Raw genomic sequence first — 16357 nt, forward strand, 5'->3', positions numbered from 1 at the left:
CATGTCTGTCTGGGAGTCGAGATTGACAGAGCAAAAACATTTGAAGCAGACAGAAAAGTTGTGTTTGTTTATACTCAGTGTAGACCAGTATGAATGATGTGTTTGAGAATGCAATAATGCTTTAATACTTTGGTGGTGTTCCCCAGGGCACTGTGTTGGGACCGCACATGATTCAGAAGTTGGGAAAAATAAGGCTTCACCACCATGCTTTGACCCTCAGATTGCTGCCTAAAAAAGGTCTTCACTCAATTATCCCCCTCTCAAGTTGTGGCCATTTATAAATACATTTGATCAACAAAAGCCAGTCGTCCCATCTCCTCCTCTTTCCTAATCAAAGGTTCATGACCACATCGCCTCACATAAAGTTTGTGAGGAATCCCTGGAAGGGGATAGAAACTGGAAGAGAATCCTTCAACACCACCTGACTGTGCCGTGAAAGGGAACACTAACAAACATGGATTTAATTTGGAACCGGTCTTGAGGAGAGGAGAAGGAACGTGATTTTGGAGGCTGGGAGGACATTGGGATACCAGTGTGGGGGGTAGCGAGAGTGGAAAGGAGTTAGGGAAGGTGGTAGTTTCAAGGTGAAAGTTTCAAGGTGGAAGTTTCAAGGTGGAAGTTTCAAGGTGGAAGTTTCAAGTTGGAAGTTTCAAGGTGGAAGTTTCAAGGTGGAAGTTTCAAGGTGGAAGTTTCAAGTTTCAAGGGAAGAGTAACTACTTTAGAGCTGTGGTGAGTTCTGACTCCAGTCTATTGTGATGTTGGTTGAGTAGTATTGTGGAGCTGTGGTGAGTTCTGACTCCAGTCTATTGTGATGTTGGTTGAGTAGTATTGTGGAGCTGTGGTGAGTTCTGACTCCAGTCTATTGTGATGTTGGTTGAGTAGTATTGTGGAGCTGTGGTGAGTTCTGACTCCAGTCTATTGTGATGCTGGTTGCAGCGACCCCACATAGACACATGGCTCCCATTATTGCCTCATCGAGTCAAGATGAGGCGTATGCTCTCGAGCTCACTCCAGTAAAGAGGTCTGGGCCCATTGTAAACAGCAGCCAGCGCCAATGACTGTGTGTGTGTGTGCGTGTGTGTGTGTGTGTAAGTGTTCATTCCCTTTCACTTGAATCATTGATTCAGTCAGTGAGTTATATACTGTATAACCAAGATCCAAAACAAAACACACAAAGTCAAGCATACAGAGAAAGCTCACCTTAACGTGAGCGACAGGACTCAATGCTCTCTTTTCACTCTTCAAGGCGGAGGGCGAGAGGGGGCCTGAGGAGTTGGGAGGCTGTGGCAGTGAGGCCATTTTGGCTCCAGGTGAGATCTGCATGCTGGCCAGCTGGGTGGCGTACAGCTGCTGCAATGAGAGGAAATAGGGAAACTGTCAAGCTATTAACATCAGCAGCCAGCCGCTAGAACCGGCTTGCTTCCCGCCTCCCTCGCTGTGTGTCACATGCCCACACGCACAAACAAAATTCAGAGAAAAAACATACAGAGGGCCTGTCTATAGTTGGTCGTGACTTGAAGCTAAAATGAAAAAGACACACACAACTATGAGCATTGTTGGAGGCATGTGTTTGTTTGTCAAGGTTCAGATCCAGAGAAAACACATTTAACTCAAACCATCGACAATCTAGCTACAATGCTGATTCATTCAACAGATGGTGGTGTTCAGAGCGGCTTGCTTATCGATTAATATCAATGGTTGGATCCAGTTTGAGGTTTTGAGTGTTCCTCAAAACTTAAAGTCAGAGAAATTATTCAAGTTAAATGTCAGAGTAAAGTTTCAGGTAAATATATTTTTTTAACTCTTTCAAAGAATTAATGGAGGATAAACCTACATTTCAGAGAAATCCTACAAAGCTCCAGACAGTCCAAGATACTTAGTAAATATCAAACAACCCAATCTAGAAAAGAGAAACACAGTCACTGTCTGAGGTCCAGCAGTTTAAATCAAAGCTCTGACCACTGCCTGAAACCACTGTCAACCTCCGTTTGAGGACTTGACAACATATCAAAGCCCCAATCCTGCAGGAAAACCACCCAGACATGGCTTGTGTTCAGTAATACTTGGCCTGCCTCTCTCCTCTCTACCTCCTCCTCTCCTCTAATATCTCCCTTTCTCCACTCTTCTTTTCTCTTCTCCTCTCTCTCTCTCTTGTCTCTTCTCTCCTCCAATCTCACCTTTCTCCATTCTTCTCTCCTCTCCCTCATCTCCTCCCACCACTCCTCTCCTCCTACCTCCCCCTCTCTTTACCCCTCTCTCTCCCCCTGTCCACCTCTCCACCCCCCTCTCCTCCTACCTCCTCATCCCTCCCCTCTCCCCCCCTCTCTTTCTCCCCCCCCTCTTCTCTTCCCCCCCTCTTTCTCTCTCGCTCTCTCTCCCCCTCTCTCTCCCCTTCTCTCTCCCCCCCTCCTCTCTCCCCAGTGTATCATTGCACCAGTGTTGTGAGATCTGATTTCCTCTCAGTCTAAACCGGTAGGCCTCGCGGGAGCTCTGAGGTCCGTGGAGGGCGGCAGACACACGAGAAGCAGAGCAGAGGGGAGGACCGCCGCGCCGTCTCATTCTGCGGTTCAGGCAGCAAGTTGGACAGCCCTCTCCCGAGCCGATATTAAACACAAACAGAAGGGGCCCTCGCCGCGATGAAACAAAGCCCTGATGTCACGTCGCTTATTTTCCTTGGAGAATATGAGGAGTGCCCGGGCCAACCTCTGGCGATATGAGATCCGCTCAAGAATGTGCTTTGAATGACTGGTAGTGCCTCGCACGTCTATCATTCACGACCACAAGAGTAACTCGGTGTGGTGATGGCTGTTGTTCATACAACTGGGGAGAAGAGGAGAGCTGAGGTTGAGGTATTGACGCTGAAAGTCTCCGAGGCCCAAGCACACGCACAAACACACACACTGTCTCTCTCTACTGAGCAAGGATCATGTATGGGAACGAGTTAGACAGTTAGACACTGGTAGACTGAGCTATGGGCCCCTATTCCCAAGCACACTCACACAAACTTAACACACACAAACAAACATTCACATTCATACCCCCACACAAACTAAAACAGAGATAGCCCTGCCGCTTTCAATATGGCTGCCAAAACATCATCAGACAAGCGCTTTACACAGAGAGCTGACAAAAGCAACCAGTCGACCGTAACTAGGGAGTCAAACGGTGCACCTTTCTAGTAACCTAGTAAAAGATTGCCACAGTCATTTTTAGCCACATTGAGCCTTGTAAATGTATAATGTCACTATTGTTTACTTGACATTGACCCTGTCCTTGCCAACTGGCAAAATGCTGTTTAAAGTCAAACAAACAAAAGTGTTCAAGACAGGCCTTTTTCTCCCTTTTCCCCAAAAAACCTGCGGGATCAATGGTCGGTTAGAAGCCAATGTGCAACGTAAACAACGGCAATTGGACCTCTCACTGTTCAGTAAACCCTGAGGGAAGACAATGCAGTGATTTTTTAAAATTACAAATTGAAAAACAGTCTTCAAAAAGACCCCTCGCTATTGGACGGGGGCTCTGGCTGTTAGTGCTAATTTGACTGAAACTAAATGATTAGTCTGTAATTTTCCTCGATCAGTGCTGGTTTTGATAGTCAGGTAGGCGCGATAATATGCTAAGAGAATGGTATGTTGTTGTGCTTTATAGGGGGCTGAGTAGGAGTGCTGATCTAGGATCAGTATGACCTTTTAGATCATAATGAATAAGATGACATGGATTCTATACCTGCCCCTAGGGGGAGTGGTACAATCCCCTTAGCTAGCTTCTTTTAGCCTCGGGTTTCTATTGATCTCAGTATCAGGAAAACACATGGGGGTTGGAATTTTTCAGCAGGTTAGCAGGGAGAGAAAGGAGGAAAATAGAATGACTGCCTGACTGCCTGACGCTCACTAAGGAAAGGCTAAATTAGCACTTTCTGGTGTGTGTGTGTGTATTCTTATGCATGTGTGTTTGTGTGAGTGCGTCATGCGCGCTTGCACAAGTATGTGTGCGTGTGTAAACATACATGTGTGTAAACCTTCACAGTAAGCGTGTCTGTATATATATTGCATAAGTTGCACTCTCATAGATTCACAGCTGAGTCTCATTGAGAATACGTCCATCACTAGTCCTCAAGTTATGCCTATGCTCTAATCTCTTCAAAGGGTCAGATGTACGCTCCTTAACCTCTGCCCCAAAACATTTTGATTTGATTCTCCTATTAAACTCGTAAATCACAAATGTCCTGTGATGAATGAAATCCCACAGGGCAAAAAATCTGCAAACGCCTATATTTAGCAAAGTAGGGGAAAACCCTTGACTCTCCGCATATCAGTGTTGCGTCAATTCCTCACCTTTAGAGCTATGAAACAGACAGGACAGAAATAGCTAATTGAGCCGGAGAGGAAGAGAGTGAGAGACGTCTTGTGATGACAACAAGAATGTCTGCTAAGTAACTGTATTGCACTCGCATTAGCAGGACACAAAGGGGGTTATTCTTCAATTGAACTGGACTGCAGATGCCAGGCACCGGCCATAAGGACTGGAAACAATTGCCTGATGAAGTTCCCACAGTGGTAAGGGACATTCGGGCTGAGTCCCAAATGTCACTCTATTCTCTTTATAGTGCACTACTTTTGACGTGAGCCCATGACTTTGGGACGCAGCCCCTGGCTCCTAAAACATTCTGCCGCTTGTTGTGCTGGTCATGAATGATCCAATACGATTAGTCAATATATTGTATTCTAGTTTCCCTCCTATGACTATAGTGTAAGTGCAACATATTGTTGAGGTAAAATAAATAAAGGGTGTGGAATGCAAGAGATTTGGAGATCAGGCTATCTTGTCTTCCATCTTTAGAGTGTTATAAATACAGTGGGGGAAAAAAGTATTTAGTCAGCCACCAATTGTGCAAGTTCTCCCACTTAAAAAGATGAGAGAGGCCTATGACAGACAAACTATGACAGACAAAATGAGAATTTTTTTTCCAGAAAATCACATTGTAGGATTTTTAATGAATTTATTTGCAAATTATGGTGGAAAATAAGTATTTGGTCAATAACAAAAGTTTCTCAATACTTTGTTATATACCCTTTGTTGGCAATGACACAGGTCAAACGTTTTCTGTAAGTCTTCACAAGGTTTTCACACACTGTTGCTGGTATTTTGGCCCATTCCTCCATGCAGATCTCCTCTAGAGCAGTGATGTTTTGGGGCTGTCGCTGGGCAACACAGACTTTCAACTCCCTCCAAATATTTTCTATGGGGTTGAGATCTGGAGACTGGCTAGGCCACTCCAGGACCTTGAAATGCTTCTTACGAAGCCACTCCTTCGTTGCCCGGGCGGTGTGTTTGGGATCATTGGCATGCTGAAAGACCCAGCCACGTTTCATCTTCAATGCCCTTGCTGATGGAAGGAGGTTTTCACTCAAAATCTCACGATACATGGCCCCATTCATTCTTTCCTTTACACGGATTAGTCGTTCTGGTCCCTTTGCAGAAAAACAGCCCCAAAGCATGATGTTTCCACCCCCATGCTTCACAGTAGGTATGGTGTTCTTTGGATGCAACTCAGCATTCTTTGTCCTCCAAACACGACGAGTTGAGTTTTTACCAAAAAGTTATATTTTGGTTTCATCTGACCATATGACATTCTCCCAATCCTCTTCTGGATCATCCAAATGCAGTCTAGCAAACTTCAGACGGGCCTGGACATGTACTGGCTTAAGCAGGGGGACACATCTGACACTGCAGGATTTGAGTCCCTGGCGGCGTAGTGTGTTACTGATGGTAGGCTTTGTTACTTTGGTCCCAGCTCTCTGCAGGTCATTCACTAGGTCCCCCCGTGTGGTTCTGGGATTTTTGCTCACCGTTCTTGTGATCATTTTGACCCCACGGGGTGAGATCTTGCGTGGAGCCCCAGATCGAGGGAGATTATCAGTGGTCTTATATGTCTTCCATTTCCTAATAATTGCTCCCACAGTTGATTTCTTCAAACCAAGCTGCTTACCTATTGCAGATTCAGTCTTCCCAGCCTGGTGCAGGTCTACAATTTGTTTCTGGTGTCCTTTGACAGCTCTTTGGTCTTGGCCATAGTGGAGTTTGGAGTGTGACTGTTTGAGGTTGTGGACAGGTGTCTTTTATACTGATAACAAGTTCAAACAGGTGCCATTAATACAGGTAATGAGTGGAGGACAGAGGAGCCTCTTAAAGAAGAAGTTACAGGTCTGAGCCAGAAATCTTGCTTGTTTGTAGGTGACCAAATACTTATTTTCCACCATAATTTGCAAATAAATTCATTAAAAATCCTACAATGTGATTTTCTGGATTTTTTTCTTCTCAATTTGTCTGTCATAGTTGACGTGTACCTATGATGAAAATTACAGGCCTCTCTCATCTTTTTAAGTGGGAGAACTTGCACAATTGGTGGCTGACTAAATACTTTTTTCCCCCACTGTAGATGCATAACTTTATAAGATTGTAATGGATTTGGTATTCCCCTCCCTCTCTCCCTCCTAACCACATACATTCTCCTCTCTCCAGTATTATCTCTCTCCTCTCTATTACTATCTTTCTATCTCTCTCCTCTCCATTAATATCTCTCTATCTCTCTCCTCTCCATTACTATCTCTCTCCTCTCCATTACTATCTCTCTCCTCTCCATTAGTATATCTCTCCTCTCCATTACTATCTTACAATCTCTCTACTTGTCACGATCGTCTATGAAGTAGGACCAAAGCGCAGCGTTGGTAGCGAACATATTGACTTTAATGCAATACACGAGAATACAAAACAAAACACGATCATGAAGTCCTCAGTGACAACGACTGAACATAGAACAAAAACCCACAACCCCAAGGTGAACAATGACAGTTTAAATATGGCTCCCAATCAGAGATAACGAGCCGACAGCTGACACTCGTTACCACTGATTGGGAGTCACTGGACCAAACAATGAAACCACCAATAACAACCCAACTAATCCCCAAACACAACAAAAATGAACACACCCTGGCTCAATAATACAAAGTCCCGGAGCCAGAGCGTGACAGTACCCCCCCCTAAAGGCGCGGACTGCGACCGCGCCTCAAAGAACCCAAATAGGGGAGGGCTGGGTGGGTGTTGCTCCTCGGAGGCGGCTCCGGCTCTGGCTCCGGGCTTGACCACCATCCTACATCCATCCCCCCGTAATGGCCCCGGTCCGATCCAACCCAGCTGGCTGGATCCGGACTGATGACGCGCACCCCTAGCTTGGCGCGTGAGGCAGGGACGGACCGGACCTGGCTGACGATACGCATCCTCGGCTTGGTGCGTGTAGCCGGAACGGACCTCCTCAGGCTGACGACTCGCCTCCCTGGCTTGGTGCGCGTAGCAGGAATAGGCTGAACCAGGTTGACGACTCGCCCCCTTGGTTTGGTGCGAGTAGCCGGAACGAGCTGACCCAGGTTGACGACTCGCACCCTTAGCCTGGTGCGAGTGGCAGGAACAGTCCGGGTTGGGCCGGCGACGCACACCGTAGTTTTGATGCGTGGAGCAGGAACCGGCCGGGCTGGGCTGGCGACGCACCCCTTTGGCTTGGTGCGTAGAGCAGGGACAGGCCGGGCAGGGCTGACGAAACGCACCACAGACTTGGTGCGGGGAGCAGGAACAGGTCGAGCTGGCCTAGCGACGCACACCGTTGGCTTGGTGTGGGGAGCAGGCACGGGCCGGACAGGGCCGACGAAACGCACCACAGACTTGGTGCAGGGAGCAGGAACAGACCGAGTCGGGCTGGCGGCGCGCACCACAGGCTCCATGCGAGGCACAGGAACAGACAGGACCGCACTGAGGACACACACCCCTGGCCCTACACGGGGATCAGGAACGGGCCGGACCGGACTGGTAACACACCCCAGTACCCTTCGCCGTGCCTCCACACCTTCCTTCCCCTTCGTGACCAGTGGCCCCCTTAACCTGGCGGCCTTTTCTGCCAACCTACTGCACTCCTCTACCCCGTACTCCTGCTGCCCCGACGTCGTGAGCCCCCCCCTAAAAATTTTCTGGGGGTCTCTCCTCTCCGTGGACCAGGCCTCTATAGTCCTCTCCCAACCTTCGCTCTTCTGTCTCCACCACTCGTCATCCAACTCCTGGAAACGCTGCTTGGTCTCGTTGTGGTGGGTTTTTCTGTCACGATCGTCTATGAAGTAGGACCAAAGCGCAGCGTTGGTAGCGAACATATTGACTTTAATGCAATACACGAGAATACAAAACAAAACACGATCATGAAGTCCTCAGTGACAACGACTGAACATAGAACAAAAACCCACAACCCCAAGGTGAACAATGACAGTTTAAATATGGCTCCCAATCAGAGATAACGAGCCGACAGCTGACACTCGTTACCACTGATTGGGAGTCACTGGACCAAACAATGAAACCACCAATAACAACCCAACTAATCCCCAAACACAACAAAAATGAACACACCCTGGCTCAATAATACAAAGTCCCGGAGCCAGAGCGTGACACTACTCTCCAATACTATCTCTCTCCTCTCAATTATCTTTCTATCTCTCCTCTCCATTACTATCTCTCTCCTCTCCATTACTATCTCTCTACTATCCATTACTCTCTATCCTCTCCATTACTATCTCTCTATCTCTCTCTTCTCCATTACTATCTCTCTCCTCTCCATTACTATCTCTCTATCTCTCTCCTCTCCATTACTATCTCTCCCCTCTCCATTAATATCTCTCAATCTCTCTACTCTTCAATTCTATCTCTCTATCTCTCTCCATTACTCCCTCTTTATATCTCTCCTCTCCATTAATATCTTTCTAGCTCTCCCTTCTCCATTATTATCTATCCTCTCCATTACCATCTCTCCCCTCTCCATTACTATTGCTCTACTCTTCATTATTATATATTTCACTCCACTCCATTTCTATCTCTCCATCTCTCTCCTCTCCATTACCATCTCTCTCCTCTCCATTACTATCTCGCTATCTCTCTCCTCTCTATTACTATCTCTCTCTTCTCCATTACTATCGCTCTACTCTCCATTATTATCTCTCCCCTCTCTATTATTGTCTCTCTATCTCTCCCCTCTCCATTACTATCTCTCCATCTATCTCCTCTCCATTACTATCTCTCTCCTCTCCATTACTATATCTCTATCTCTCTCCTCTCCATTTCAATCTCTCTATCTCCATTACTATCTCTCTATCTCTCTACTCTCCATTACTCTCGCTCCTCTCCAATACTATCTCTCTGCTCTCCATTAGTATATCTCTATCTCTCCATTACTATCCCTCTCCTCTCCATTACTATCTCTCTATTTCTCTCCTTTTCTATCTCTCTATCTCTCTACTCTCCATTACTATCACTCTCTCTCCTCTCGATTACTATCTCTCCATCGCTCTCCTCTCCATTACTATCTTTCTATCTCTCCCCTCTCCATTACCATCTCTCTCCTCTCCATTACCATCTCTCTCCTCTCCATTTATAGCTCTCTCCTGTCCATTACCATCTCTATCCTCTCCATTACTATCTCACTATCTCTCCCCTCTCCATTACCATCTCTCTCCTCTCCATAACATCCCCCTCCTCCCAGTACCATCTCTCCTCTCCATTACTATCTCTCTCCATTTCTATCTCTCTCCATTTTTATCTCTCTCCTCTCCATTACTATCTCTCTCCATTACTATCTCTCTCCTCTCCATTGCTATCTCTCTCCATTTCTATCTCTCTCCTCTCCATTACTATCTCTCTCAATTTATATCTCTCTCCTCTCCATTTCTATCTTTCTCCTGTCCATTTCTATCTCTCTCCTCTCCATTTCTATCTCTCTCCTCTCCATTTCTATCTCTCCATCTCCATTTCTATCTCTCCATCTCTCTCCTTTCCATTACTATCACTCTCCTCTCTATTACTGCCAAGGAAGTAGTCTCCATCTGCTTCTCCTCCTCCATCTTGTAGTGGAGTAGACGGAGAACAGCAAGAGGATTGTTCCAATCAGCGCTGGTCCCATGTCACAAGTCGTGGAAACCGAAGGCAGCGGCACGCTGCCAAACGGACTAGAGTGTCTGCGAGAGGTCCGGAGCAGATCAACATGAAGAATAGCTTCGCCGCCCTGGTGCCTGAACTACCTGCGCCTTCATCGCTGGGACTGCCTGTGTCTGGGATGGTGGTGCTGACTCCAACTATGCTGACTCCAACAGCGGCTTCGTCGTCGAGCTCGGCTCCTTTCCCTCTCTCTGGATCTGATTGGGCTCTGCCTGCTGTGGGAGGTCTGGACCTATCGCCGGGAGCTGCGGGCGTATGCTATCTTGCTTCTCATGGGCCCGTGAAAGGTTCCACAAATTGTGTGAGGGGTAGGAATGGGTGGATTTCTCCATCCCCTTCTCCGGCCGTTGTATTGGGCAGTTCAATGGTGAGAAATGTCTCATTCCCTGGAGCAAAAACGTTGTGCTATCCAGGAGCACGAGTACAGGACATCAATAAGTTGCTCCCAAACTTTTTAAACCTGCATCAGGGAATTGAGTCTATCATAGTTCATGTGGGATTCAATTACATTATGAAGGGCAGCTCAGAACAGTTGAAGATGGATTTTAAAGAACTGATTGGGTCTCTGCTTGACATCAACAAACGCCCCATAATATCTGGCCCTGTGCCCTCCCTAAATCATGGCATTGAACGTTTCAGCAGACTTTTAGCCTTCAATAGCTGGCTTTGTGACTATTGCATCTCTGTGGGTGTAACATTTATTGACAATTTTGATACCTTCTGGAAACAAAGCTTGTTTTATAAGAAGGATGGGATCCACCCAAATCATTTGGGATCCCGGATCCTTTCACAGCATTATAAGGCTGCGTTGAGACAATGACTTATCAATGACCCAAGCCCAGCTCAGTTAATCCCTACCATTGTGGCGCTGAGTTGTCATAATGCTTCAGCAAATGTACATTATCTCAGGGGCGTTGGTAGACACAATGTAAGTAACCTAATGTATGTCCCTCTAACTGACCTGAATGCCTCTGCTGATCCTACAGCTATTATATGCAGTAATCATGTGCATATGAACCAGAGTTATACTGTTAGCACTGAGGCAGTGTGCCCCAGTAGGAAGCCCACTGTGTGCAGCTCACCCTGCACTAACATAAATTACATGTGCATGTCTACTTCTGCTAAGCTTCCCAGTAAAGCAATGAAAATAATCAAGCATCCCAGAAAAGAGCTAAAAATAGCCCACGTTAACATATGTAGCTTAAGAAACAAGGTTCATGAAATCAATAATTTGCTAGTAACAGATGACATTCATATTCTGACAATCTCTGAAACTCACTTAGATAATACCTTTGATAATCTGCCTCACCTAAAGCCCATTCTTTTGGGAAGCTGCTATAGACCACAGAGTGCTAACAGTCAGTATCTGGATAACGTGTGAAATGCTTGATAATGTATGTGATATCAACAGAGAGGTATATTTTCTGGGTGATTTAAATATTGACTGGCTTTCATCAAGCTGCCCACTCAAGAAAAAGCTTCAAACTGTAACCAGTGCCTACAACCTGGTTTAGGATATCAGTCAACCTACCAGGGTAGTTACAAACAGTACAGGAATTAAATCATCAACTTATATTGATCATATCTTTACTTATGCTGCAGAAATTTGCTTTAAAGCAGTATCCAAATCCATCAGATGTAGGGATCACAATATAGTAGCCATATCTATGAAAACCAAAGTTCCAAATGCTGGGCCTAATATAGTGTATAAGTGTTGTAGTGATTCTTATGTTGTTGATATTTGTTGGTCTGTGGTGTGTAATGAGAAGCAACCAGACACCGCACTTGACAAATTTATGAAATTGCTTATTCCAGTTACTAATAAGCATGCGCTCATTAAGAAAATGAAGGTAAAAACTGTTAAATCCCCATGGATTGATGAAGAATTTAAAAACTGTATGGTTGAGATGGATGAGGCAAGAGGAATGGCAAATAAGTCTGGCTCCACACCCAATTGGCAAACGTACTGCAAATTGAGAAATCATATGACTAAACTGAATAAAAATAAGAAGAAACTATACTACGAGACAAAGACAAATGATACAAAGACTGATAGTAAAAAGCTTTGGAGCACCTTAAATGAAATTTTCGGCAAAAAGGCAAACTCAGCTCCATCATTCATTGAATCAGATGGCTCATTCATCCCAAAACCCACTGATATTGCCAATTACTTTAATGATTTTTTAATTGGCAAGATTTACAAACTTAGGCATAACATGCCAGCAACAAACGCTGACATTCAAGTATAAATGATCAAATTATGAAATATAAGCGTTGTAATTTTGAATTCCGTAAAGTGAGTGTGGAAGAGGTGACAATGACAACATTTTACATTTACATTTTTAGTCATTTAGCAGACGCTCTTATCCAGAGCGACTTATATGAGCAATTAGGGTTAAGTGCCTTGCTCAAGGGCACATCGACAGATGTTTCACCTAGTTGGCTCAGGGATTAGAACCAGCAACCTTTCGGTTACTGGCACAACGCTCTTAACCACTAAGCTACCTGCCGCCCCGGTGTCTGAGAACTTGGATGGAAAATTACTGAGGATAACAGCGGATGATATTGCGACTCCAATTTGCCATATCTTCAATCTTAGCCTACTAGAAAGTGTGTGCCCTCAGGCCTGGAAGGAAGCAAAAGTAATTCCGCTACCCAAGAATAGTAAAGCCCCCTTTACTGGCTCAAATAGCCAACCAATCAGTCTGTTACCAACCCTTAGTAAACTTTTGGAAAAAATTGTGTTTGACCATTACAATGCTATTTTACTGTAAACAAATTGACAACAGACTTTCAGCACGCTTATAGGGAAGGACATTCAAAAAGCACGGCACTTACACAAATGACTGATGATTGGCTGAGAGGAATTTATTATAAAAATATTGTGGGAGCTGTTTTGTTAGACTTCAGCGTGGCTTTTGACATTATCGATCATAGTCTGCTGATGGAAAAACATATGTGTTATGGCTTTACACCCCCTGCTATATTGTGGATGAGTTACCAGTCTAACAGAACACAGAGGGTGTCCTTTAATGGAAGTCTCTCCAACATAATCGAGGTAGAATCAGGTATTCCCCAGGGCAGCTGTCTAGGCCCCTTACTTTTTTCAATCTTTACTATTGACATAATAATATAATATGCCATTTAGCAGACGCATTTATCCAAAGGGACTTACAGTCATGCGTGCATAAATGTTTTTGTGTATGGGTGGTCCCGGGGATCGAACCCACTACCCTGGCATTACAAGCGCTGTGCTCTACCAGCTGAGCTACAGAGGACCAGTGATTCCACCCACTGACTTTGAGTAAAGCAAGTGTGTCTATGTATGCGGATGGCTCAACACTATACACGTCAGCTACTACAGTGTGTGGAATCACTGCAACACTTAACAAAGAGCTGCAGTTAGTTTCAGAATCGGTAGCAAGGAATAAGTTAGTCCTAAATATTTCAAAAACTAAAAGTATTGTATTTGGGACAAATCATTCACTAAACCCTAAACCTCAACTAAATCTTGTAATAAATAATGTGGAAAATTAGCAAGTTGAGGTGAGTAAACTGCTTAGAATAAACCTGGATTGTAAACTGACATGGTCAAAACATGTTGATACAGCAGTAGCTAAGATGGGGAGAAGTCTGTCCATAATAAAGTGCAGGTCTGCCTTTTTAACACCACTATCAACAAGGTATGTCCTACAGGCCCTAGTTTTGTCGCACCTGGACTACTGTTCAGTCGGGTGGTCAGGTGTCACAAAGAGGGACCTCAGAAATTACAATTGGCTCAGAACAGGCCAGCACGGCTGGCCCTTAAATGTACACGGAGAGCTAACATTAATAATATGCATGTAAATCTCTCATGGCCAGAAGTGGAGGAGCGATTGACTTCATCACTACTTGTTTTTGTAAGAAGTGTTGACATGCTGAATGCACCGAGGTGTCTGTTTAAACTACTAGCACATAGCTCGGACACCCATGCATACCCCACAAGACATGCCACCAAAGGTCTCTTCACAAGTCAAGAACAGACTATGGGAGGTGTACAGTACTACATAGAGCCATTGCTACATGGAACTATATTCCACATCAGGGAACTGATGGAAGCAGTAGAATCAGATTTAAAAAACAGTTAAAAATACACCTTATGGAACAGTGGGGACTGTGAAGAGACACACACAGGCACAGACACAAACACACATACACATGATAAGACAAGCACGCTACTCACACGTAAACATGGATTTTGTATTGTAGATATGTGATAGTAGAGTAGTGGACTGAGTGAAGACACTTAATGTGTTGTGAAAAGTGTTATGAAATTATAATGTCATGTAATATTTTTGTATATAATTGCCTTAATTTTGCTGGACCCCAGGAAGAATGGGGATCCTTAATAAATACAAATACTATCTCTCTCCTCTCCATTACTATCTCTCAATCTCTCTCCTCTCATTACTATCTCTCTCCTCTCCATTACTCTCTCAATCTCTCTCCTCTCCATTACTATCTCTCAATCTCTCTCCTCTCATTACTATATCGCTCCTCTCCATTACTCTCTCCTCTCCCTTACTCTCTCAATCTCTCTCCTCTCCATTACTATCTCTCAATCTCTCTCCTCTCATTACTATATCACTCCTCTCCATTACTCTCTCCTCTCCATTACTCTCTCAATCTCTCTCCTCTCCATTACTATCTCTCTCCTCTCCATTATTATCTCTCTCCTCTCCATCTCTCTATCTCCTCCTCTCCATTTTTCTATCTCTCTCCATTACTATCTCTCTATTTCTCACTATGAGTAGAAGCCTCCCCCTGGACCACAGCTGTCCCCGAGTCAGTATTTGTGACCTTGCTTCCGTCTCTGACCCAACTCTTTGCCTGGCACTGCCCATACACATGCCCCTGCCCTTGACAGCCCATGCCCACTAGCCATTAGGTAGGCAGGCTGCCCGTTCCCATTCAGCTGTTGGGAGGGAGGGGGTAGTGCCACAGGGCAGCTACTCCAGTCTGGCCAAACGTCTGTCTCATCTGCTGGCATCTGGTATCTGGTGGGCTCCACTGTAGCCAGCTTTCATTAAGAAAAATAAATAATTTGGCTCTGATGCATACAGTAGACGTAAACAGCCAAAGACACTGACACACATTCATCCACAGCTCTTTGACTGGAAAGCCAAGTTAGAGTAAAACGCACTATTTTTTTAATGTTGTAGAAGCTGTTTCATACTGTTCAGACACATGGAGCTATTGCTATTATCTGTTCTATCTGTGTCTCACAGTGTCTCACTGTGTCTCACCGTGTCTCACCGTGTCTCACTGTGTCTTATCAAATCAAATCAAGCTTTATCTATACAGCACATTTTCAGACATGAATGCAACACAATGTGCTTCACAGGAAAAAACAAATAAAAACAATGAAAATAACATGAAATATTTACTACACAACAAACATAAGAGGGTAAAAAACAAAATAATAACAATAAAATCTGATCGACTTAAAAGCACCGTAAGGAAAAGCAAAGCTAAAAAGGTGCGTTTTAAGATCTCCTTTAAATATATCCACAGTTTCAGCCCCCCTCAGGTTCTCTGGCAGGCTATTCCAGAGGCTGGGGGCATAGTAACTAAAGGCTGCCTCTCCATGCCTCTTGGTCCTAGGCTTTGGGATAGTTAAACGACCAGTGCCAGAGGACCTTGTCACGCCCTGGCTCTGGGGACTCTGTTATGTTATGTTTCTATGTTCAGGATCTAGTTGATGTGTTTCTATGTTGGCCGGGGTGGTTCTCAATCAGAGGCAACGTGAATCAGCTGTTGCTTGTTGTCTCTGATTGGGAACCATACTTAGGTAGTCGTTTGGCAGTGTGTTGGAAGTGTGTTGCCAGTCCGGTCCGGCCCGTTCCTGATCCCCGTATAAGGCCAGTGGTGTGTGTTCCCAGTGCGGTCCGGCCTGTTCCTGTCCCTCGCACCAAGCCTGTGATGCGCGTCGCCAGCCCGGCCCGGCCGGTTCCTGCCCCTCGCACCAAGCCAATGGTGCGCGTCGTCAGCCCGGTCCGGCCTGTTCCTGCCCCTCGCACCAAGCCAATGGTGCGCGTCGCCAGCCCGGTCCGGCCTGTTCCTGCCCCTCGCACCAAGCCAATGGTGCGCGTCGCCAGCCCGGCCCGGCATGTTCCTGCTCCCCGCACCAAGCCTGTGGGGCGCATCGTCAGTCCGGTCCGGCCTGTTCCTGCTCCCCGCACCAAGCCTGTGGTGCGCGTCGCCAGCCCGGTCCGGCCCGTTCCTGCTCCCCGCACCAAGCCAATGGTGCGCGTCGTCAGCCCGGTCCGGCCTGTTCCTGCCCCTCGCACCAAGC

At 45.6% G+C, this 16357-nt stretch overlaps 1 protein-coding gene across 1 annotated transcript in view; it reads right to left on the reverse strand.

The window, feature by feature from the left end:
* The window catches only part of LOC311148474 (transcription factor SOX-6-like), a 145288-nt gene that overhangs the window by 26163 nt on the left and 102768 nt on the right, over positions 1-16357 (reverse strand). The window contains exon 10 of the mRNA XM_084185450.1: positions 1201-1350. Coding sequence (XP_084041576.1) covers positions 1201-1350 — 150 coding nt within the window. The remainder of the gene's footprint in view (positions 1-1200; positions 1351-16357) is intronic.

This window comes from Coregonus lavaretus (assembly GCF_964263955.1).
Source record: "Coregonus lavaretus genome assembly, chromosome: 21".
Taxonomy (NCBI): domain Eukaryota; kingdom Metazoa; phylum Chordata; class Actinopteri; order Salmoniformes; family Salmonidae; genus Coregonus; species Coregonus lavaretus.